At 33.2% G+C, this 23122-nt stretch overlaps 2 protein-coding genes across 2 annotated transcripts; one reads left to right on the forward strand and one right to left on the reverse strand.

Annotated features, from left to right (window-relative positions):
• Nucleotides 1–400: 400 nt before the first annotated feature.
• Nucleotides 401–16996, forward strand: LOC128157008 (neuronal acetylcholine receptor subunit alpha-10-like). The gene is made up of 8 exons (XM_052819357.1): nt 401–883; nt 10320–10459; nt 12393–12437; nt 13650–13756; nt 14491–14583; nt 14679–15121; nt 15587–15786; nt 16305–16996. The coding sequence occupies exons 1-8, from the start codon at nt 820–822 to the stop codon at nt 16722–16724; spliced, it is 1512 nt and encodes a 503-aa protein (XP_052675317.1). The 5' UTR covers nt 401–819; the 3' UTR covers nt 16725–16996.
• On the reverse strand, nt 16909–21291 carry LOC128157009 (uncharacterized). The gene is made up of 4 exons (XM_052819358.1): nt 21081–21291; nt 19675–19746; nt 19024–19174; nt 16909–17379 (listed from the first exon to the last, which is right to left on the reverse strand). The coding sequence occupies exons 1-4, from the start codon at nt 21255–21257 to the stop codon at nt 17018–17020; spliced, it is 762 nt and encodes a 253-aa protein (XP_052675318.1). The 5' UTR covers nt 21258–21291; the 3' UTR covers nt 16909–17017.
• Nucleotides 21292–23122: the final 1831 nt, after the last annotated feature.

Below are 23122 nucleotides of genomic sequence, written 5' to 3' on the forward strand. Positions count from 1 at the left end.
TGTTTTCAATGAGTATATAGTGGTATTTAACATGTGCAAATAGCACAATTTGCACATCCAGCGTTTCATGGTTGAGTTTACTTTAAACATTATTTCATTCATCAATTTGTACGTGATATCATGATATCACACTGATGCCCACATTCTTTTTATCATGCAAACTACATTAATCAGTAGTTTTATACTATTATGAAATTAATCAATTTCTTTTCATTTGAAATATTGTACAAGTGCCCATAGTAATTAACATGGCGACGACTTATTCGGTTAGTAATCAGGCCAAGTGCTTTGTAAAGCTCCATTATTGACGACCAATGCATGTTTACTCTAATGGCTACACTTATTATAAATAATGACACCAATAAATAATTGACAACTTTCGTTCAGAGAGGGTTGTTAACAGAGATGCAAAGGTACGAATGTGCTCTCGAGGCCATGAGAGGTTGACACATATTGTACATACATGTTAGTACTACCCGATGAACCGGATTTTGCTCGCGAATATCACTGGACTGCAGCAGTCGATCAAAAGATCGAGACCTCCGCTCAATTTCTTTTCAGTGAACATGATTGGATTTGCTGTTACGTCTAATGCGCAAGAATTAATCATTCGATTCACCTATTCTCGAACTGTTATAGGAGCTGTAGAATTACCATTCATCCTTTAATCGCTGTCAAACATAGAAAGTGCTGCTGCTGGGCTTGGCGGTATAATTTGCATGCGACCATATTTGCGGCTGATTGTCGTTAAACTGTTTTGCGACCATATTTGCAACTGTTTTGTATGTCCACCGGATAGGTCTTAGCCAGAAAACAAAGATGACCCCAAAGACTCTACGACTATTTGGCTATGGAGTTATTTTGACATTTTTCACCAGATATAGTAAGTTATTATTTATATCTTTCTGGAAAGAATTTGTTGTCTCAAAAATTTTGACAACATTAATTAAATCAATGCATGTTAATGGATGAAAGATTTTTCAATTATATTTGAAAGATTACATATCCTCCACTCCCCTCGCTGTGTAAATCAATTTTACATACATGTTTATACTACTAGTACATGTGGTGCAACAAGGAAATACTCTGGAGTTTTTATTTTCCATTTGAATTCCTCTCATGTTATCAATAAATTAGGAGTGTACAGGTTTTTTGTTGAAAATATTAGATCTTTCAGCAATAGCAAAGTACGAAAGATTTTCAATATCTCAGGTTAGTACAAATATGTTATGTAATACATAAAAGCATTCATTTTACGAAATGTTGAGAATAATCAATGATTTTTCATGTAATCAAAGTTAATGTAAGGTTGGTTTTGACCTAAATAATACAGAATATTTTGTAACTTCAACTTTTAACTATTATTCAACACTTCCATTCGAGTTGTTTTATCCGTAAAACGATATTTTTATGATATATTTAATTTAAAATCGATACCCTTTACGACAATTTGAACATTTGATACAAAATAACTTTTCGATTGCTGACAGGTGGTTTTTGAGATTTCATACGCAAAAGCAAAACCTTTTTTCAACAATTACCCCATTCAATTTGTTTACAATTATAAAGGACAAGAATATAGTTAAATATCGAAGTGCTACATATTTTTTCGTCCTCTGAAATTCGCTACAACTGAGTTTTGCTGTAATTACTAATTATACGTTGTAGCTATTTACATTTTTTCTCCCTAAAAATTAAGAAATCACTTAAGAATGAAAACATCACAGTGATCTTATAACTTTGATAAACTACTGCTAGAAACTGATGACATTTGAGGACATTCATATATTGTTTTAGACTAGTTAAATTTAGGCGCTGATTTGGGGTTATCAGTAACAGTATGAATTGGGGAAAAAATAGTGAAATATAGAAATACACTTAAACAATGACATGTACTATAAAGAGATTGAGCCCGGGGTTTTCTATATCTAAACACGAAAGGAAATAATCAATTAGTTGACTGATTGACACCAGAGATATCAATACAAATTATTCATCATTCTATTATGATTGTTAGTAATAGTTCGTTAGACTATCGCAAGACTATTTGAGAAGCAGTTAATCGGTTTCAATATTTGTTTTTAGTCACTGACAAATTTAAAATATTTAAAAACTTAATGATAAAATATTTGGTAGATCCCTGAAGATATGTGGTTTCTATAGGCGTATTCCCAATTTATTAATCTAAACATTAATTACAAACATTTTCTACACTGATAGAGGACATGTTTTGAGATAATCCGATCGATTAGAGCTTAACAATGAGAGTTATTTCAATATAACCTAGCTACATATTTGCATAATCTGTTAGAACTCAAGTTAATTAATTGTTTATCTTTTCCGATGTGTAAATACTAAAAAAAATTGTGTGCACAATGTGAATTGATTTGAGAATTAAGGTAAATGCATTCATAGCAACTGATCAAAAAACTATTAATTAAACTTTACTCTGTGCGTCACGAAAATTAGTCTCATGAGTGCGCCTCAATCATTCCACCCCCATTTTTTGCTCGATTTAATGCGGTACTCAATAGCCTTACCGGTTTGGGTCCCTTTTTGTGTTGCATGTATATAAAAATTGATATTATAATCACATATGTAGAACTTTTTATAGTGTTCATGTGATCCTTCTTGACAAATCACGCGTACGATCCTGATGCACGAACAATCACGCAAGATTCACCAAATTCACGAGGGAGCTCTCGCAGGATACACGCACGATCACTGAACTTTTATGATACACGAACGATAACGATATAAAATGGTCACCCGTTTAACAAGCAAAACCTGATATGATTTCTAGGGATAGAAATAGGAAAGCAAAGATATCCAAAAATTTATGTCTTTCAATTGACATGTATTTTTAAGATTGTGTTATTTATCAAAATATGATGGTTTTAGCTATGAGACTTTTGAATTAGATGTTTATATCATTTGACAATGTGTTGCAACTGATTTTAAGATTAATCGCATAATTGATATATTTTTTATCATTTTTTTTAATTAAAAAATTTAGGGCGGACAAAACTAATCGAATAAATCTTCTACAGTAAGAAAAATGTTTTACTTTTGCAATAATTTATGGAAAGCAGAAAAGGGGTATATGTCTGTGTATAGGTCGTCTTTATCCTAAGGGTTTAGACGCCTGTCTAGTCCGTGGGTGTTTCGTATTCAAATGCTCTATATTTAACAAATTACATTCATAAAATCAGTAGTGTTCAATGAAATACTGGCAACAAAACAAAAATATTTGAACTTGAAAATAATACTTGGTTATTTTTACGTTGATTTTGCAGCAAAGATAATGCCCCAAAACAGGGTATAGTATTTATTATCTCAGAAGAGTGTAACAAAGACAAAAGTTTGACATGATATTTTATCTTAATAACGTAGCGATATTATGGTCACGGTTTTATTTGTTACAAAAATAAGCATTCAATGTACAAATACAAATCAAATATCAAGTCAAGTCAAATCGCAACATAAGCAATGGACCGTCAACCAAAGAGCATGCCCAAAAAAATTTAAGGAATAAGAAACCATGCATTTTTAACATGCAAGATAAATATATTTACATGCAACTTATTTATGTTAACATGCAACTTAGTTATGTTGACATGCAATTTATAAGATGCATGTCAACATAACTAAGTTGCATGTTGACATAAATAAGTAGCATGTCAACATAACTAAGTTGCATGTCAACATAAATAACTAGCATGTGAACATAACTAAGTTGCATGTCAGCATATTTATCTTGCATGTCAACATAAATAAGTTGTATTTCGATATAAATAAGCAGCATCTAGCATTTTGGATGTCACATGTGGGCAATATTTGAGACTTTGGGGGATTTTTATAATTCTCATTTAATTGCAATTTTCTGGCATGTCAGCGTAGTTATATTGCATGCTGACATAATTATCTTGCATGTCGACATATTTATCTTGCATGTCGACATATTTGATAGAAAGATAAATTGCAAACAAGGGGCAGAGATATTCCACCATAGTAAAGGGTCTGCTAATTAACGGTATTATCTTGTATTAGATTTCTTTTTGACTCCCATTTTTACGGACGTTTCTAAAACGTTGAACAGAATGGATAATAAAACGGAAAGCAAAACGGAACGGAACAACGGAAAACGGAAAATTTTATATTAGATCATTTACTTGATAAATAATGAATAAGCCATAATCGATTTACTTAATGTAAATTGTTTATACATGAATTATTCTTAAAGTTTTGAAAATCATTGATTTGAATACATGTATGTTTCATGTCAAAATTATACACTTTTCAAATGAATAACTTGATACTTTATATTTTCCGCTCCCCTTGCAGTTCCGTTTTCTGTTCTGCGATACTCAAATTTTACATAGACAGTGAAAAAGTACCCTTTGAACTCCATGTTAACAAGAACGTTGAACATACAATTATATCGTCTTTAAATAACTTGCAATTAAGCAATCAGTTATTTGCGTCATCTAATTCCGGTCGTTATAAGCCAACAATGAATTAACTTTATCAATTTAGAATCTGTGACCAATAACTGCAAGCTAGTCGGAAACAATGATCAAAAGTGGAAAAAAAGATCCAATGTAAGAGAGTTCATACATTTCATACATTGTCCTATTAGTTCAGGACAGAGCTACATGTATCAGGAACAACCGTTACGTTAATCTGAGATCGGTCGGTATATGGCAAACATAAATATTGTAAATATTGCCTTTACCCCCCTCTCTCTCTCTCTCTCTCTCTCTCTCTCTCTCTCTCTCTCTCTCTCTCTCTGTATGATTTTGGCTACATTCAAGTATATCGATGTACGGCAAGGCCCTGTACATGGGATATTTTACCATCTCAAACCGATTTTCATTCATACAACACCTAGAAACGCCAAAACAAATGCAATTGTTCCCCGAACACATAACGATTAGATTACTACAACACTGCACAATTAAGTGTTACTATGGCAAAAAATACTTAACATTCAATGTCCATATATTTTTTGTATAACCTTGAGGTTATATTAATTGGCGTAACTTAAAAGTGGGACAGAAAGTCAATTCCGGGGTAGTATCGTCATCAATGGAAAATTTGTTCCCTGATTTTTTGTCCATTGACATCATTTCAATTCTTTTATACACGTTATGATAAATTCGTTCATATACGTCACTTTAAATGAAATCCTCTGCATGGTCCTTTAATAGGTATCGGCAGACGGAATTTTTTAAACCAAGTGCATTAGAGTTAAAAGTGAAAGCTATTATCTTTGAGTGATGTTTACTAACTTTCTCTAATGGTAACAAGCAAAGTCAATAAAAAAAACTATATTCATTATCCTCTGTCTATCCTTGTCTTGTAACTCTAAAAACAATTCTCAAGCATTTATTCTTTACAGAGGACTAACAAAATGAATAATCATTACTCATAGAATATACAGTAATACTGGAAGATGAATGAGTGGTGATTACGATTTACGAGTACAATGTATTATTCAGTGCCCTGAAAAAGCTCACGTCGATTTTTTTAAATAACGTACATGTATCTTCCATTCTCATTGTAAGCGAATTTGACCCGATAAAAGGTAATAAATAAAAAAAATATGAGATTACATGTTTGTATCACTTACTACATGAAATTTATGAGAAGTTTGAAGTATCGTTCTAGTAATAAATCCTAAAATTATTATCTTCATGTTATGCAAATGACATCATTTTAATCCATGTTTACTGCTAAAAGTAGCTATAGTAATGTATTTCAAAAACACAGAAAAAACAAGAGGCCCAGGGGCCATATCGCTCACCTGAGCAACAATTGCCTTAATTCTGATCAAATTAGCATCACAGTATCAAAATATCTTGACAACTAAGTACAGTAGATCTTGCTAAAAAATTTGAAATTCTGCCAATTTTTATCCACCTCTTTTTTTTTTGGTAAATACCAAGCCCCTTTTGTTGTTGTACCTGTAAGAAGATTTTTCTCTATTACTATATACCCCCCCCCCCCATTTCGTGGCCCCACTTTTCTCTATGGAATCATGGTTGCATCAAACTTAAATCTGCATAACCTGTGCTTTCACACTAAGTACTGAGTTTTGGACCGAAAACATTCCCAGAATATTTTTAAAGATTTTCTCTATATATTCCTATGTAAAAATTCAAACCGCCATCACGGCCCCATCCTACCACTAGGGACTGTGATTTTGCAAACTTGAATTTACTATTCCGAGGATGCCTCTACACAAGTTAAAGCTTTTTTGGCCAAATAATCTTTAAAAAGAATATTTTTAAAGAATTTGTATACATATTCCTATGTAAAAATTAATCCCCCATTGTGGCCTCAGCCTACCCCTGGACTATTATTTAAACAAACTTGAATCTATATGATCTGGGGATGCTTCTACTCAAATTTGGGCTTTCCTGGCCTAATAGTTTTGAGAAGAAGATTCTTAAAGATTTTCTCTATATATAAAAATTTATCCCCCATTGTGGCCCCGCCCTACCCCCAAGGACCATGATTTGAACAAACTTGAATCTACATTATTTGAGAATGGTTACACGCCAATTTGAGCTTTATTGGCCTAATAGTTTTGAGACAAAGATTTTTAAAGATTTTCTTTATATATTCCTATGTAAAAATTGATCCCCAAATTGTGGCCCCACCCTACCACCAGGGACTATGATTTGAACAAACTTGAATCTACACTACCTGAGGATGCTCCCATTTCAATTTGAGCTTTTCTGGCATAATAGTTTTTGAGAAAAGATTTTTAAAGATTTTCTTTATCTATTCCTATGTAAAACTTGATCCCCAAATGTGGCCCCACCCTACCCCCAGGGACTACGATTTGAACAAACTTGAATCTACACTCCCTGAGGATGCTTCCAGTACAATTTGAGCTTTTCTGGCCTAATAGTATTTGAAAAGAAGATTTTTTAAAGATTTTCTCTATATATTCCTATGTATAACATGATCCCCCAATTGTGGCACCATCCTACCCCTGAGGATCATGATTTGAACAAACTTGAATCTACATTATTTGAGAATGGTTACACGCCAATTTGAGCTTTCTTGGCCTAATAGTTCTTAAAAGAATTTTTTAAAGATTTTCTCTATATATTCCTGTATAAAAATTTATCCCTTAATTGTGGCCCCACCCTACCCCCGGGGACCATGATTTGAACAAACTTGAATCTACACTATCTGAGGATGCTTCCACTCAAATTTGAGCTTTCCTGGCCTAATAGTTTTTGAGAAGAAAATTTTTAAGGATTTTCTCTTTATATTCCTATGTAAAACTAGATCCCCCAATTATGGCCCCACCCTACCCCCTTGGATTATGATTTGAACAAACTTGAATCTACACTATCTGAGGATGCTTCAACTCAAATTTGAGCGTTCCTGGCCTAATAGTTTTGAGAAAAAGATTTTTAAAGATTTTCTTTATAATTCCTATGTAAAACTTGATTCCCCAATAAATTATTGTGGCCCCACCCTACCCCTAGGGACTATGATTTTAACAAACTTGAAACTACACTACCTGAGGATGCTCCCATTTCAATTTGAGCTTTTCTGGCATAATAGTTTTTGAGAAGAAGATTTTTAAAGATTTTCTTTATCTATTCCTATGTAAAACTTGATCCCCCAATCAATTGTGGCCCCACCCTACCCCCAGGGACTACGATTTGAACAAACTTGAATCTACACTCCCTGAGGATGCTTCCATTTCAATTTGAGCTTTCCTGGCCTAATAGTATTGGAGAAGAAGATTTTTTAAAGCTGCTTGGTCCGATTTTTTTGTAATTACAGTATCAAAATTTTTTTCATACAAATCATTTATCTTAGAAAGTTATGGACTTTCTCCTATTTACACCAGCAGAATCAGTCTCCTTTCAAAGTTAGAAATATTGAAAGTAAATAAAAATAATTTCTCTTTGGGCAAACGAAAAAACAAACCAAAATGCATCACGGGAATGTTTAGAAAAGGAAACCGCTTGGTTTTGTCCCCTGAATGATTGGGGTTATTCAACCCGCATGCTATGCATCGATTGTAAAGAAAGCGGACTTTAGAAATATTAGCGAACAAAACGTACACATGTTTATTTGTAATTTCTCTGATCATTTCGACCTTTATTTAAAGCGATGTCAAATTCGTAAAACAACCATACCCGTCTCGTCGTCAGGGGTGAAATTTAACATGAGGCGAAATAATGCGGTACCTTTTAATGTCGTTTGTTTTGTTAGCAAATTTTGTACGTATCTTTCTTCATTGAAATTTGGCATAATTGACGGGTAAAACTACTGCAATGTCTATTATTATACATATACTAAGCATAGCCATCGTTGAAAAGCGTGCATAAAATTTGATATAAAATCGGACCAAGCAGCTTTAAAGATTTTCTCTATATATTCCTATGTATAACATGATCCCCCAATTGTGGCACCATCCTACCCCTGAGGACCATGATTTGAACAAACTTGAATCTACATTATTCGAGAATGGTTACACACCAATTGGAGCTTTCTTGGCCTAATAGTTCTTAAAAGATTTTTTTTAAAGATTTTCTCTATATATTCCTGTATAAAAATTTATCCCTTAATTGTGGCCCCACCCTACCCCTGGGGACCATGATTTGAACAAATTTGAATCTACACTATCTGAGGATGCTTCCACTCAAATTCAGGTTTCCTGGCCTAATAGTTTTTGAGAAGAAAATTTTTAAGGATTTTCTCTTTATATTCCTATACAAAAATAGATCCCCCAATTATTGCCCCACCCTACCCCCTGGGACTACGATTTGAACAAACTTGAATCTACACTATCTGAGGATGCTTCCACTCAAATTTGAGCTTCCCTGGCCTAATAGTTTTGAAAAGAAAATTTTTAAAGATTTTCTTTATATATTCCTATGTATAACATGATCCCCTGACTTCGGCACCATCCTACCCCTGAGGACCATGATTTGAACAAACTTGAATCTAAATTATTTGAGAATGGTTACACGCCAATTTGAGCTTTCTTGGCCTAATAGTTCTTAAAAGAATTTTTTAAAGATTTTCTCTATATAATCCGGTATAAAAATTTATCCCTTAATTGTGGCCCCACCCTACCCCCGGGGACCTTGATTTGAACAAATTTGAATCTACACCATCTGAGGATACTTCCACTCAAATTTGAGCTTTCCTGGCCTAATAGTTTTGAGAAAAAGATTTTTAAAGATTTTCTTTATATATTCCTGTGTAAAAATTGATCCCCCAATTGTGGCCCCACCCTACCCCCAGGGACTATGATTTGAACAAACTTGAATCTACATTACCTTAGGATGCTTCCATTTCAATTTGAGCTTTTCTGGCATAATAGTTTTTGAGAAGATTTTTAAAGATTTTCTTTATCTGTTCCTATGTAAAACTTGATCCCCCAATCGTGGCCCCACCATACCCCTAGGGACGATGATTGGAACAAACTTGAATCTACACTACCTGAGGATGCTTCCATTTTAATTTGAGCTTTTCTGGCCTAATATTTTTTGAGAAGAAGATTTTTAAAGATTTTCTCTATATATTCCTATGTAAAACTTGATCCCCCTATTGTGGCCCCACCCTACCCCCGGGGACCATGATTTGAACAGACTTGAATCTACACTATCTGAGGATGCCTCGACACAAGTTTAAGCTTTTCAGACCGAATAGTTTTTGAGAAGAAGATTTTTGAACAAACTTGAATTCCCTTTACCTAGTGGTGTTTTGTGCCAAATTTGGTTGAAATCTGCCCAGTGGTTCTTGAGAAGAAGATGAAAATGTGTAAAGTTTACAACAACGACAACAACGACGACTACGACGACAACGACAGACAACGGACAAATTGTGATCAGAAAAGCTCACAAGAGCCTTTGGCTCAGGTGAGCTAAAAACATTCAAAAGTTTCGTCACAATGATGAACAATGCCAATTTATTCTATACATGCAAATTAACATTATAATGGTACATATACATGTATATGTATGTTATACCAGGGGTTTATGTTTTATTTTGGTCTCGCACAATGCATTGGTGCCGTGTTTTTAAGCGCACTGCCAAGTGGTAAATGCTTAGATTTCATGCATTTAAAATCACACTAATATAGATGTAACTTTCTCTACCATACAAAATAAATGGCATAATTTACATATACGTTATTTATGCAATCATGTTTTTTTGGCATGAAATGTGCACTCGTATGAATGAAAGTTGGTATTGATGCACGCGAGATAATATTTGACGTTACCAAAAAATAATGAATTTGATTATATTTACTTAATCAATTTTCTTCATTGCAGGATTTGCTGAGGCGTCGAATCTTTCAGATCTTGTAGACAACCTGTTTCAGAATTATCACACGCACGTTCGACCAGTGTGCGACTCAGATTCTCCAATCCACGTCAAGCTCGGAATAGCCGTTCGACAGATAATAAATCTTGTAAATACAAATGCAGTCAATCTACAAATATTTCAGCAGTTGTTTCGATAATGAAATTGCTCCCTGCGGGAAATAGGCACATAGTGTCTATTTTTGCAGCTCTAATGTTTTAATAATGTGCATTTATAATCTATCTTTGTTGATTGATTCATAGTCTGCATTTTATTGAGCATATCAGAGAATTCGAAGTGTCATTTCTAATGAGAACAAAAATCACTTCTCCCTACACATGAATAGAATGGTTCATGTCTGATTCTTGTCTAAGGTATAGCCATTAATGGGAGACCGAAGTATATGTAAAACGTTGCGGTACTGACAATTGCGGGGTGAGGGGGGGGGTGTTAACGAAGAAGGAGACCATAACACGTTCTGATGCATTGAAAGTGCAAAATCATCGTAGATCGCAATCAGTCAAGAGAAATTGAACAATCAATCTTACCTCTAACCAACTATAGAACTATTTTAATAAGACCTTGGACTTACGGTAGGATGTAAACATCTTTTTCGTACGTCAAAACAAGTTAAAAATGACGCCGGTTTCAGGTGAAATTGATATACACAAATTGCGTGGTCTTACATGTAGCTCAAGATCCGGTGAGAGGCCAGCAATGAAATAGACAGGCCTACGTCACATTGCTGTTTGACACAACTACCCAAAGTCCAAGCTCCTGTTAAAATGGTTCCAACATTATGCTTGTATAGTGACCAAAATTTGTGTTTTTTAACATTATTTTTAAATATATTAAAAAGAAAGAAACCGACAGGGCAGAATTTTTCCAAAAATGTAAACATTTTTCGTATGTCCAACAAATTATCATATTTCAATAGTAAAATTTATTACTTTCGAGATACACACATTTTCGAGACGACCCCCCTGTGAAATTGGGATTGTCGATGAATTGATTTTTTAATGTAAAGATAACGAATACAATAAGAAAACTTCAGGCGAAAATTTCATTTAAATTATTTAGATTCGATCGGTCGCGTTTACAATTTCTCTAAGCATCATACAGTTGATAAAGAATAAATCTTGATCGATGAAAATGATAGTAAACTTTTTAATGGTCCTCTGACAATTTTAAGAGATAAGATTTCGTAAAACCAGCAATATACATTCAATTGTTCGAAGGTGAAACAATATTGTTAATATACTGTGGTTTCATCAAAATTCGTTGAATACCAATTTTCGTGGATTTTGTTTTTAAGTTTAACCATGAATTTAAATGTTTATTGAATTTAAGTGCATTTTATACTAACAATTTGTATTGATAGGGTTATTGGCCACGAATTTAAGTATCCTTGAAACTGTGATTTTCACTTTATCCACGAAAATTGATACCCTTGAATATTAAGGAAACCACAATATACCGCACTGATTATCTGTGTAAATAACTGATTTGGTTAAGGTCAAAGCGTGCTCCTGCAAAACCGCCAATGCAGCGGTATGAATCTAGTTTATCATATACAGTCATTTCATGCATATCTTTTACAATTTCATGCTATGCTATGGTATGCGATTTTAATGATATGCTATGAGATTTGTATGCTATGCTATGGGATTTGTATGCTTTGCTATGAGAAATTGAAATGAAGGGCTTAATGATATGGTATGCTATGGTATACTATGAGATTTGAACAAAAACGCTTCCTTACACAGAAGAGTTCCACACATTTTGAAGTGAAATAATAAGAAGCCAAAGTTTACCACAAATCTATCATGTAAACATTTATTTATTCAAATAAAAACATTTAAAACCGAGTTAAAATAATGTTGTGTGCTATGCTATGGTATGATATGACGAATGCGATTCTATGAGATTGTATGCTATGGTACATGTAGATATCTTAAAATCGAAATTCCATTTTTACTAAATCAATACCTTGCCAATTTGAATATTAAATTATACTATTGATATATCTTTTTTCTTCTTAGAATGAACCCAAACAGATAATAGAAATCAATGCATGGATTAGATTGGTATGTATAAAGTTTAATTTTAATACTTTGTAACGATAAATATATTTACAACAGCATTGTTTATACAGTTTTTAAAATAATGTTTTGCAAAGCAAATATTTAATTCGCTCTGCAAGATCAAAAGAAATTTTACTGCAGTAACTGTCTTTCAAATTTCAAGCTGAGAGAAAAAATAATGGAGTTTACTTATTGCCTGGGTGAGATATATGTGAACAATGCAAATCAAAAGAGTTAGACAAGCAAATTCATTGAAAATATTGGTCTTAAAAAAAAGTTTAAAGATTGATACATGTACGCTAACATAATATTGTTGTCGACCTCTCGTGTCCTTAATCCTCTATTATGAACAAGCTGTTGCGAGTAAAATAATGATCCTTAAAACACAATTTCTTAATTACAAACCATTGTCACCAGTAACACAGATGTGTTTGACATTTCATATTAGATACGTGGTCAATTCCAACCTTTTGAAAAGATTCTTTAAAAATAGATAATTACTAATTTATTTAGTATCCGAGTGCTCAAAACAATTCATATGCAAACAAAACACCGTGTTATTGATACTCCCCCCTTTCGTGTACATTTAGTTTAAAGAAACAGCTGTTTTCTTTATAAGTGCAGATGCACGTGTAAAGAACCAAATTATGGGAGGGGGGGGGGTTAAGATTTTAAGGTTAATTAGCAAACAATCGTTGTTTACCGATGTCTCTAAGTTAACAAAAGAACGAGAATTATCGACAGCTATATTGATAACAAGTAATGAATTGCTCAGTATGTTTGATGCCCAAAAAATAATGATGCCTATTAATAATTTTTCATTAGCTTCGTTAATGAACTCTGTTGAGGAAAACTATTAAAGCACTTCATATATAACTTTGCAATTTTTCACTGAATGACACGCATTTAATCTATATTTCACAAGCAACACTTGAGTTCATAATATTTTTTTTTATCAAACGTCTTACTAAACAGTTTATTTGATTGAGCAATAGCAAGGACTTGTGCACTAAGGTCTTAGGGAAGTTAACAAACTTTAAAACGTATTTTACCACGTCTAGTACATTATGAAACTTCAAACTTTTTTAAGCAACGGGTAATTTAGTCATGATTGCTCTTTTGGCAACTTTTTAATTCTAATTCCTGAAAAACAATAAATAAAACTCTGTACATTTAAACGGAAATTAGTAGTTGTTTTAATATCTTCACTTCTAGCGCTGGAATGACTGTCACATGCGATGGAATAGCTCGCAATACGGCATAGGACATTTTGTCGTCCCGTACAATAAAGTCTGGGTACCCGACGTAACTCTATATGACAAGTAAGAATTGAATAATTTGTACTTCATTCTGTAAATATTATCTAGCCGTCAGTAGGTCAACAAGGCCTTTTCTCTTGATTGTACAGAAAACAAAGCTGCAGCCATTGTTGCCACATTGTGAATTTTATAACAATGGTGTTAAACAAAAATCGATTAAAGACAGATCAGGTCCATATCTTGACTTTGTGGCTGTAAATATTAGGCCCCTATCACCATCCTATTGATTCAAAATAATCAAAAGGTTATATAATTCTAGTTGATTTTAAAGTACAACTACATTTTAGTCTCAATTAATGCGATTATAGAATTACATGACAAGAAATGAGGAAATGAGGGGCCGTAAATTTTAGAATCAAATTTTAAAATAATAAAACTGCTTAAATTTATGTAAATATATTGCAACAGAAATGAAAGTACCCAGATGATAACGTTGAAAATATAACTGCCTTCCGAAAGGAGAAAAGATGTCACAATTTCCCATTTTAAATAACGGTGAAAAATCTTTTTCGTTCTTGTAAATTTCTTCTAGTGAAAATTTATATGTCAATAAAAATAACTTGAATATTTTCCTTTTCATTGATTTTTATTGACTTCTTTCACAGGTATATTTTATCAAAAATTGTCCAAAAGTGCTGCATAAATATCTTGGGACAGACTACTAGTATTTTGTACTCGTTAACGCATTACAAGCATGTACTATAATGTCTTCTTTCTTTCTACTGGTACGCGGAAAGTGTTGACAGTCAGTTGCTTGGACTTAAAGACTACAGGCCGGCCATCTACTCTGACGGCAGCGTCGTCTATAACTTCCCCACTGTTATCTCAAGGTGACTACAACTTTCAAGACGTTTCAATCATTGTAAAATATTTTTCTCCTCATGAGAATATGGATTAAACCTTTTTGAATTTTTTATGATTACAGCTTGTGCAAAGTTGATGTGACTTATTTCCCCTTTGATAAACAAATATGTCGTTTGCAATTCGGATCTTGGGCACACAACGGTTTAGAACTCAACATGTCTGGCATAAGCAACGAGGCAGACCTTAGTGCGTTTGTGGACAGTGTCGAATGGGAGGTGACGTCAGTTCCAATGGTGCGCAATGTCCTGTACTATAAATGTTGCCCGGAACCTTATCCGGATGTGACGTTTTATCTAAAAATGAAAAGAAAGCCTCTGTTCTATTTGATGAATTTGGTGTTTCCCTGTATGTTGATTTCAACCGTAGCCTGTTTGGGGTTCATCTTGCCTCCAGACAGTGGAGAAAAAGTTTCTCTGGAGATCACGGTGTTATTGTCCTTAGCTGTGTTTTTGATGGTCGTATCAGAAACTATGCCTCCTTCCTCCGAAACTTTCCCATATATAGGTAAATATTCGCTTTCTTTCTAGATAGATTATTCAGTGTTTGAAATGGCGCATTTGTTGGCGAACAGTGCACAATCGTTTTGCTGTTTAGTTAATTTTCTCTATGAACTTTAAAATTTGCATGTACAATTAAGCTGCTTGGTCCGATTTTTTTGTTATCATAGTATCAAATCAGTAAGTATGAAGGTCCATTTATTTTGTCCCTTTAGCTAAAATATTTTCATAAGTTTTCTTTTACATTAATAAATGACACTTAGTCTAAACACTTTATATCTAATTAAAAATTGGCCATAAAAACCATCTTGATGTCATTGTGTATTTGGCTAATAATTATATTTTTTCACCATTAACCCGTTTCTTTTTTTCTTCACATTGCTTTACGATTGTGAACAGAAGTACATGTAAACTCCACGTGTCCCATGCTATTGTTTTCAGCATGATATATTGTGATGGTTTTTTTCAACAGGTGTGTACTTCACGTGCGCCATGTTGTTGGTTTCGATGTCTTGTCTCATGACTGTGGTCGTCCTGAACCTTCACTTTAAGGGCAGCAGTGGCAAGAAGGTCCCACTGTATCTGAAGCGTGTGTTCAGTTTCCTGGCAACTATAGTATGCTTTAAGATCAGAATAAACGATGCAACAGAACTGAAGAGTACCTTAAAAGAGGTAAACTTACGGAGACTTTGTATTCTTATTTACTAACTGTCAAAAGCAAATAATAATTTAGATTTAATAATAAAATAATTCAAGTGAAGAGCTTTCAATGTGACAGCAAACCGGGTTTTCTTTTATGTGAACTGTATCCATAATCCATTTGCCAACACTGAACTGATAAACAATACCTATTCAAAAATACATGTATAATGTACCCTACAAGTACATGTATATGCAATATTCTGCGAGATAATTACAAAGGGGTTTTTTTATATGAATATTCAAAATCAGAGTATTATGCATATTTCGGATATATGTCAAATTGATCAGAAAAACATCATCTTCCTAGTATCTTGAAAACTGAAAAGGGAGTATCTGTACAATAGGGTACCCTTTTGGCAGCCGTCCGCATGCCTGCCTGACCGTCCACCACTTTCAATAACTGGATTTTTCCTTTGGAAAACTCTTCCATACTTAATATTGTGACGCATGCGTAATATACTTCTAGAGAATGATCTAATTTTTTGTAGCGGAAGGTGACACATCACGACAACAGAGCGTTCGAACACACCAATGGGAATACCTTGGACACGTCAAAGCATGAAAAAATCAACATGTTTTTCCACAACGGTTTTCATCACTTAAACCACCGTCAAGTGACGGAAAACGAAAACGATAACCTTCGTGCAGAGGAGATGATTCCTGACGAAACCATTGTGGATTCATCCTCTGCAACTTCCGAGATCGTTAACTGTGTAAAACAACAGTTATCAATTCTTGGGAATATTGAAAACGTTCTTCACAAAAAGAGGACACTGGCCGAATCTGTCGAGGAATGGCAGGCTATGGCCCAAATTATGGACAGGGTGTTTCTCATCTTCTTCACATTAGTTTCCTTCATTTACTCATTGACATTCCTGATGAATAGCTATTTACAGGACAATGACTAGCTAATTAATCATCAGTATATATGTTTTTGATTCCATCATTTTATGTTTGTGTCTGATCAAATCCTTGTCCTCGTATTATATTTTATAGAAGAATGTTTACTTACAGGTTAATAAAATGCAATATTTATAATAGTTAACAATAAAAAAATCAAGTTAATATGTCTTACTTTATGTAGGGTATAGATTTGTCTTTTTTCTGATAGACTATAAGGTTCAAACATTGTATTCAAGCTATCCGACAATCGACCAAACTTACAGTAAACATAGAAATTTTTTTAAAAAAACAACTTTTTTCAACATTTATTTTCTGTATTGGGTCGTTCTCTATCACTTTTGTTATCAAGCAATACCGCATCAACCACCTCTTCCTCTTTTGAATTTTCGGACTTGTCCATTTTTGAAGACTGTGCACTCTGATTTTCAGCACTTACTGAGTCTTTGTCCATATTTTTTATAGTTTCACTTTGGCTCACATCTTGATTCAGAGTTAAATTTTCCATGTCCTTCACATTGTCAAACTCTGGCTTGGTACTTGCATGGTGACGATGATTTCCAGAGAATTTTCTTTTGTCCTCAAAGAATGCCTTCAGTAAAACGTTGTGAAGCTGCCCCTCTGTATTTGGTGGGTCAGGCTTAACCTTTGGCCAAGGATTCTCTGTGAGAGACAGATAAATTTTGCTATACAGGTTTATCTTTCAACTGTGCATGTAGTTTTCAGAGTGTTTACTTATTTTTCTAATAGTCTTGAACATATTTTTCAGTCTTTACATGTACTTACACATGTATTTATCAAAATCCAAAAATGTTTCATCATGGAATCCAGGTATTTCACAAATTTATAGCAATTCAGTACCACAATGTTGCAATAACAAAAATGTGTGTACATGTATACATGTAACCATAGAATGGTGATTCAGAATATCAAACCCAACAACCTCTAACATAAAGGCATGATCATTAACTTCTAAGATATGTCAAAGAGCAGAAGTGAATGATAATTAACTTCTTCAAATAGACTACACGGTTTCTAACATGGCAGACATCATTTATTTGTGGTGAATCAATTTTCGAGAATTTTGCGAGTACCCCTTACCCACAAATTGATAATTCCAATGGAAAGTGAAACAAAGTCTTTATTCAATATTAACTGGTATTGAGTAAATAATTAAAAAAATTGACAAAACTATATGCATACAAACTTTGAAATAGATTATTATCAAAAGAAAATTAGTTTCCTCAAAATTTAAATGATTCCACACAAAACAAATAGTTCTCGATGCAAAGAATTATCAATCTTCCTGAGAAGCTGACAGAAATAACTGTTTCGAAATTGTGTGTATAACATTAATGAACTTCATTTTTAAAAATCCATCTTGACAATATAATTTTAAGCTGATACTACGAAATCTGATATCTACAGACCTATCTTAATAACTGAATCTAATATACTGAGCATCTGAAATTTTTATAAAAATGAAAGGAAAATTGAGCAAGCTAGCTTACATATACCGTATATACCCTACACTATTACCGGTAATTGACAATGCTATGCATTTAATTATTAAATGGGAAGGTACTTGTAGACATAAATACACAAATAAATTTGATAAAGAGCATAACATGCCATAAAAACTCATAGCTCAGAACTCCTGTATCTATTCCTTTGTCTTAAGAAGCAAAAAAAAAAATCTCTAATTTCAAAAGGGAAGAAACTCCCCAAAACTAACGAAATCAAAATTTCCTGGTAATATGCACATCTTCACATTGTGTCCTGAATGCTAAATACAATGTTTCACAATAATTTCCTTGCAGGTGAAAGAGGGGTTGTGATTACAGAGTGTTCATTGCTACATGTATATTCAGTACTGGTACATGTGTATATGGCCAAAAGGACGAAAAATTCTTCATTATTCAAAAGGACTGATAGCCCCTGAAAAATAATGAAATCCAGATTTCCTGGAAATATGCACACCTTCACATTGAGTCTTAAATACCATAAAAAAAAATTCCGAAACTATAGGCAACAGTTTAAGAGGCATTGTGCTTCAGAAAAAAACAGAACTGACGGACTGCTCGACAGACAGGTCAAAAATATCATATCCCTCACAACTTCTTGTGTTGAGTATTATTGTTATAAATAAAAATGTATTTCACTATCAGAATGGTCTCTTAAAATTGATAGTTAGGGAGCCTATCAAATAAAACACCATTAATTGAATTCTTGACTGATTGCAACAATGTTTGATATTTACACCAATATTGGCCTATGGAATCCTGTGCATGCACAGCAAAAGTATACCTTTCAATTCCAGACATCCCATCTGTGTCATGTATTGTCTGCCTGGCTGCATTTCAATCTTGTACAATTGGAGGTAAGGCTGATTTTGATACTTGGGATGACTGAATCTGGGAACATATTCCTTGAACAACATGTGGACTAGATCCTTCTCCTTTAAGATACCACAGTAACATGACAAAAATCACATATGCAATTTGTTTATGAACTTATCTCGAACTCATTCAGACCAAGGAAAAAATATTGCATGGATGTACAAAACATGCAGGATTTGAGATATATGAATAGTAAACTGCAATTTAAATACTTCAATATGCAATGTATATTGAGTAATTGATATTTAAGATATCCAATCCTAATTTTACAGTACCATAGAATTTATTTATATACATGTAATGTAGGTATATATAATTTTGCAAATAATATACTTTTCCTACATATCGGGTACATGTCAGCAAAATGCTAGAAATTCAAATGTTCAGATAACTTTTGCAAAAATTGAAATGGGACAGGTATATAATAAAATCAAAATTTAAAATACAAATTTCATACTTAAGTTCTTTATGGCAACAATCAATTTTTGGCATGTGGTTTATTATCATAGATATACATGTATACATGTACATGTAACAAACGAAAAAATCACTTGCTTACCAAAAGCCAATGATTTGCAAGTTTCATCATTTCTGGGTCTTCTGGTCCCTTTTTGATAGCTCTTTCAATAAGCTGGAAAGAAAAAAAAAATCACCGATAATGTCCTTAAGTTATTCTCACTTCAATTTCTACAAGCTCCCAAAAAATTGTGGTTGTGGTTTGGGGGGGGGGGGGGGCAACTCCATGGTAATTCAATTTTCTATATTAAAATCTAACAAAAAATATTTGCTAATTCAAAGTAAACTTGACTAGTCTTGCATTTAAGGAAGTTGTCTTCTTGTTATCAGGCATACTTTTTATATTGAAAAAAAAAAATGAAATTTTTACAGTCAAACATTATCTTATTTTCGCATCAAGGTCAGGTCAAAATGAATGCTATCTTTTTCCTCAACATAAAGGATCTGTAGTTATGTAGACATCTTCTAAAGATTTGAAGTTTTATTTTTCAAAAAAATGATAAAATATCACAATGTATATCAGTTTATGCTACTATATTGAAATACTAGTAAACATTCTAACTAAATTGATATTGTTTACCCTGCACTTCCTCAAATTTTCTTTTGAAAGATATTTTGATAATTTTTCATTGTTTGTTATATTTAAATATTTCTGATTTTTCAGCAATATGAAGACTTTATATAAAGATATAAATTGACTGAAAAGCTATCAGATTGACCAATTAGTCAGATAATTAAAATCCAGTTTTAGTAATTTTTTTTTTTACAGAAATCTATTTTACAGGAAAAGCCCTTAAAAATCCAAAAAAAATCAATTTCATTGGATATTAACCATATTTTAAAAACACACTCTGAAATCCAATGGTACAAATAGTCAAATACACAATAAAAATCATTAAGATGGCACAGTATAGTCAGTTAAATTTTTTGTTTCTTTATGTGTTTCTGGTACGACAGAACCTTGTCCTGTCTGACAGAACCATTCACTGTGACAGACCGAATGTCACCCTGATAGTGGTACAATTTGTTCAACCACTCTGAGATTTTTTGTCATCTAAACTTTCACTGAATATATTCTGTCTAAAATTGTATAAAAAATGTTTTCCCCCTGCATATTATTTTTTACAAACTTAAATCGATGCAAAGCAGCTACATTGCAAGTATATGAGACGAATTCTTCATGTGACCTGAACGTAGCTTTGTCACGGTAAGATTATTCTTAAACGGGCGTCAACCCGAATTTTCTTGGAGCTGCAGTCATATGACAGTTCTGCAACTAAAGCAAAGAATATAATTTTCAAATCTATAAGAAAAAGACCTATAATATTATATACTCCAAATAAATTAATTTAACGATATCATATTGGTTAACAAATACTGAACTACAATGTACATAGAAATAAAAATCTATACTGATTTGACCCTATTCTCGAGGAAATTCGAACTCACTGCTTCTGTATATTCTCTAGTTTCATTGATGACTCCCCAACTTCCCTCAATTCTCTGAAAACGCAGTAGCATTGAAATAGTTTTCTGCAATCGTAGTTCTCTGCCAGGTGGACCAGAATTATGGCCCATGGCCTTGGATAATTTCCTAGGACGATTTCTAAACGCAAATCGACTCATGTTTTTTCCCCGGAAGTATCGTAACACAACCTACTTTTTGAAGGTTAAATGATAATTCGCTCCCGGAATACATGTAGTATTGGTCCAACATTTTAAAATTTTAATATAATTGCTCCCAATTTACCAGTTTACTTGAATCTTATGTAAAGATCAAAATTTAGACAAAATTTTATTACACGTCTTGCAAATTCTTCTATGCCTGTAAAAAATATCGCTAGAATACCAATAAAAGAACGACGCATCCGCAGTGGTTCGGAGAAGTGGATAAATGACGATATTCTTTCAGAAATGCGATATGTAGAGAGACAGAAAATTATATAAATAAATGTCATTTTTTGTCTTCTGTTGACAATCATTTTAAGATGTCATTCCTGCATGTTTGACTAACTTTGCGCCATGACATGTACTTAGGATGATGCTTTTCGTCTTTATATAAAACAAATAACCGCAGAGATATATAATGTCAGTTTAGTTATAGGCCTATATGGAAATCAGTTTGAATTGAAGAAAAAACGAAATATATGTAGGTACCAAATATGTAAACAGTGAACAAACCTTAAAGGGACTTGGACACGATTTGAGCTCAAAATTTAAAATTTTATATTTCCAATTTCAATGTTTAGAATGGTTAATATGGGTATCTTTAATGCTTTGTCAAAATTTTGAAAGTCAAATATTCAGTTATATGCAAGAAACAGAGTTTGAAAATGTTTGTTTTGTAAACAAAGCTCGAGCTTTGATATGGTTTACATAATTATGTGTTTTATTGGTATATGTCTTAATCAACGTTGCTTTTTTCTGTTTATCATATAGTATTGTATTTATTTTCTATCATTTTAAACTTTTTTTCCATTTGTGTCGATTAATTCGTTTATATATTCTTTCAGTATCCAGTGTGAACTTTCTATAATAGTTGAAAGTGCACAGATATAGAACCACATCAAGGAAAAATAGGTAAATTAAATACGTGTATATATATGCACGATAACTGTCCATTTCCCGAACCTTTGTCAAATAATCAATGAAACCCATCAAGGCCATTATAAACAAATTAAATATGTATGGTACATCCACCTACGGGTATTAGTATAGCCAATATCGAATATTATTAATATTACTGAGATATTTATCCGTTGTCAGATATTAGTATATATTTGCGAGTCAGGCGATATTACTGAGATATTTATCCGTTGACAGATATTAGAAGTAGTATATTGGCGAGTTAGGCGAGTTTTAAAATGAAACTTGCAACTTTGTATGTGAACATATATATTCTAATTTTCTTAAAAGGCACATTGTCTCATACTTTGGACGATGTTATGGCCCTGCACCAGAAGTTGTTAAACACATCGACCTACGACCAAACCTTGCGACCAGGAAAAAACCAAAGCGAACCGACTATTGTATCAATGCGTATGACAGTCGGGAACCTCGTTGATATAGACGAAATTGCCGGAACAATGACGATAAAGGGAGATCTGGAGATTAGTTGGACGGACGAACGAATCGCTTGGGATCCGGACGATCATAATGGCATTAGGCAAGTGTTCATTCAAAAACAAAAACTATGGGCACCTGAAATGTACTGCATTTCATCTTTGGCCCAAAATACCGGTTTAGGCTTAGACAATTTTATGGTAAAGTTTTCTTCCACGGGATTGGCTAATTTGGATGTACAGAGTATATTCTGGAGTACATGTAATATTCAGATCACACACTACCCAGTGGATGTACAGAGTTGCTTGTTTGAATTTTCCCCCAATGGATACAGCTCGGACGAGATTAGAATAAATATTATTGACAGAGAAGTCGTCGGGGACGGCTACAAAGAAAATAGTGCTTGGGAATTCAAAAATGGGGAAGCA

The sequence above is a fragment of the Crassostrea angulata genome, chromosome 7 (genome assembly GCF_025612915.1).
Source record: "Crassostrea angulata isolate pt1a10 chromosome 7, ASM2561291v2, whole genome shotgun sequence".
Lineage (NCBI taxonomy): Eukaryota > Metazoa > Mollusca > Bivalvia > Ostreida > Ostreidae > Magallana > Magallana angulata.

Bases quoted from the DNA above. Each gene is read 5' to 3' on its own strand.
- LOC128157008 (XM_052819357.1), top strand. From the start codon at position 820: ATGACCCCAAAGACTCTACGACTATTTGGCTATGGAGTTATTTTGACA. The intron at 10,460-12,392 runs GTAAATACAAAT...TTTTCTTCTTAG, and splicing joins TTCGACAGATAATAAATCTT to AATGAACCCAAACAGATAAT. The intron at 12,438-13,649 runs GTATGTATAAAG...CTTCACTTCTAG, and splicing joins TCAATGCATGGATTAGATTG to CGCTGGAATGACTGTCACAT.
- LOC128157009 (XM_052819358.1), bottom strand. From the start codon at position 21,257: ATGAGTCGATTTGCGTTTAGAAATCGTCCTAGGAAATTATCCAAGGCC. The intron at 19,747-21,080 runs GTGAGTTCGAAT...TTTTCTTTCCAG, and splicing joins CTAGAGAATATACAGAAGCA to CTTATTGAAAGAGCTATCAA. The intron at 19,175-19,674 runs GTAAGCAAGTGA...GGTATCTTAAAG, and splicing joins TTGCAAATCATTGGCTTTTG to GAGAAGGATCTAGTCCACAT.